This window comes from Mandrillus leucophaeus, unplaced genomic scaffold (genome assembly GCF_000951045.1).
Source record: "Mandrillus leucophaeus isolate KB7577 unplaced genomic scaffold, Mleu.le_1.0 Scaffold367, whole genome shotgun sequence".
Lineage (NCBI taxonomy): Eukaryota > Metazoa > Chordata > Mammalia > Primates > Cercopithecidae > Mandrillus > Mandrillus leucophaeus.
The window spans coordinates 1,149,344-1,152,066 of NW_012103887.1; the positions used below are offsets into that span (position 1 = coordinate 1,149,344).

General features: G+C 53.4%; 1 protein-coding gene across 1 annotated transcript; it reads left to right on the plus strand.

The window, feature by feature from the left end:
* Nucleotides 1-8: 8 nt before the first annotated feature.
* Nucleotides 9-1,304, plus strand: BECN2 (beclin 2). The gene has a single exon (XM_011990027.1). The coding sequence runs from the start codon at nucleotides 9-11 to the stop codon at nucleotides 1,302-1,304; it is 1,296 nt and encodes a 431-aa protein (XP_011845417.1).
* The last annotated feature ends 1,419 nt before the right edge of the window (nucleotides 1,305-2,723 follow it).

The window sequence follows — 2,723 nt, forward strand, 5'->3', positions numbered from 1 at the left end:
CCTCCGCCATGGCTTCCATCCGCTTCCTGTGCCAGCGCTGCCACCAGGCTCTAAGGCTGAGCTGCTCCTCGGAGTCCGGGAGCCTCCCTGCAGCCGCGGCGCCCACCTCCGGGCAGGCTGAGCCCGGAGACACCCCGGAGCCCGGCGCCACCACCAGGGAGGTGACAGATGCTGAGGAACCACAGGACGGCGCCTCCAGCAGACCCCTTCCAGGTGATGGCAGTGTGTCCAGGGACCAGGCCGACGTCTTCACCCTGCTGGGGGAGCTTGGCGCCATGCAAGCGCTCAGTAGCATCCAGAAGGCAGCTGGTGACATTTTTGACATCGTCTCTGGCCAAGAAGATGTGGACCATCCCCTGTGTGAAGAGTGCACCGACAGTCTTCTAGAGCAGCTGGACATCCAGCTCGCTCTCACAGAAGCTGAGAGTCAGAACTACCAACGCTGCCTGGAGACCGGGATGCCGGTGACCAGCCAGGACGAGACGGCGGCGCTGCGGGCGGAGCTGCGGGACCTGGAGCTGGAGGAGGCCAGGCTGGTGCAGGAGCTGGAGGATGTGGACAGGAGCAATGCAAGAGCAGCCACGGATCTCGAGGCAGCCCAGGCAGAGGCTGCGGAGCTGGGTCAGCAGGAGAGGCGGTACTACAGGGACTACAGTGCCTTGAAGTGGCAGCAGCTGGAACTGCTTGACCAGCTGGGGAACGTGGAGAACCAGCTGCAATATGCCAGGGTCCAGATGGACCGGTTGAAGGAAATCAACTGTTTCACTGCCACGTTTGAGATCTGGGTGGAGGGCTCCTTGGGCGTCATCAATAACTTCAGGTTGGGCCGCCTCCCCACTGTCCCTGTGGGCTGGAATGAGATTAACGCTGCCTGGGGACAGGCGGCTTTGCTGCTCCTTGCCCTGGCCAATACAATTGGACTGCAGTTTCAGAGGTATCGACTCATCCCCTGCGGAAACCATTCCTATCTGAAGTCTTTAACAGGTGAGGGCACTGAGCTCCCCTTGTTCTCTTACGGGGGGCAGGATGTTTTCCTCAATAACAAGTTCGACCGCGCGATGGTGGCCTTCCTGGACTGCATGCAGCAGTTCAAGGAAGAGGCTGAGAAGGGTGAGCTGGGCCTCTGTCTGCCCTACAGGATCCAGGTGGAGACAGGCCTGATGGAGGACGCTGGCGGCCGAGGGGAATGCTATTCCATCAGAACCCATCTGAACACGCAGGAGCTGTGGACAAAGGCACTCAAGTTCTTGCTTATAAATTTAAAGCGGAGTCTCATCTGGGTTGCCTCAAGGTATCAAAAGTAGCTTTCTTGAGTCTTGCTCTGTCACCCAGGCTGGAGTGCAGTGGTGCCATCTTGGCTCACTGCAACCTCGGCTTCCTGGGTTCAAGCAATTCTCCTGCCTCAGCCTCCCGAGTAGCTGGGATTACAAGCGCCTGCCATCACACATGGCTAATTTTTGTATTTTTAGTAGAGACGGGGTTTCACCATGTTGACCAGGTTGGCCTTGAACTCCTGGTCTCAGGTGATCCACCTGCCTCGGCCTCTCAAAATGCTGGGATTACAGGTGTGAGCCACCACACCTGGCCTTTTTTGAGACAGAGCCACACACTGTGGCCCAGGCTGGAGTGCAGTGACACGATCTCGGCTCACTGCAGCCTCTACCTCCTGGGTTCAGGCAATTCTCCTGCCTCAGCCTCCCAAGTAGCTGGGATTACAGGTGCACACCACCACACCCAGCTAATTTTTGTATTTTTAGTAGAGACAGGGTTTCGTCATGTTGGCCAGGCTGGTCTCAACCTCCTGATCTCAGGGGATCCGCCTACCTCAGACTCCCAAACTGCTAGGATTACAGGCATGAGCCACCCCGCCCAGCCCACTTTCTTTTTTTCTAAAGTACTGTAAATATATTATCAGATAAGTCTTCCCCAACACACTTTTGTCCCTTCTTCCTTGTAACTTCCACTCCCCTTCTCCACCCGAACATTCAAAATGACAGGAAAAATTAAATCACAAGAGGCTAAGATTACTTCTGCATAAAGGGATAAAGGGACACAGAGGGCAAGGACTAAGGGTGGGGAGGAAAGAGGGCATGGTGAGGAGCAAGGTGGAGGTTTTCAATTTTTTAATTTAAAGATATTTTGGGCCATGGATGTATGTAATGGAACATTGGAGTCGGGGGCAGGGGAAAGAATACTCAAAAATTTCGTTTTTGTTATAATGCCCCTCCTCTTCATCCCTGTTGTGTAAGCCCCTCCTCTTCATCCCTGAGAAACTTTCAATAAATTTCGACTGTTCTTTAATGATTTAAAGTGAGAGGTGAGTCTTACTGGACTGTGTCATGATGTTGAGATTAACTGTGAGGTGAGGGGCTGAGGTGGCCAGGAAGTGACTGGTAACATTGGCTGGTAGATAAATTAAGGGGTCTTGAGGTGAACCCTTCCAAAAAGCTGAAGATTGAATCCTAGCACTTTGAGAGGTGGAGGAAGGAGAATTGCTTGAGCCCAGAAGTTCCGAGACCAGCCTGGGCAACCTAGAGCAACCCCATCTTAACAAAAATTTTTAAATTTATTTTATTTTATTATTATTAATTTTTTGAGACAGAGTTTCACTCTTGTCTCCCAGGCTGGAGTGCAGTGGTGCCATCTCAGCCCACGGCAACCTCTGCCTCCCAGGTTCAAGCAATTCTCCTGCCTCAGCCTCCCTTAAGTAGCTGGGATTACAG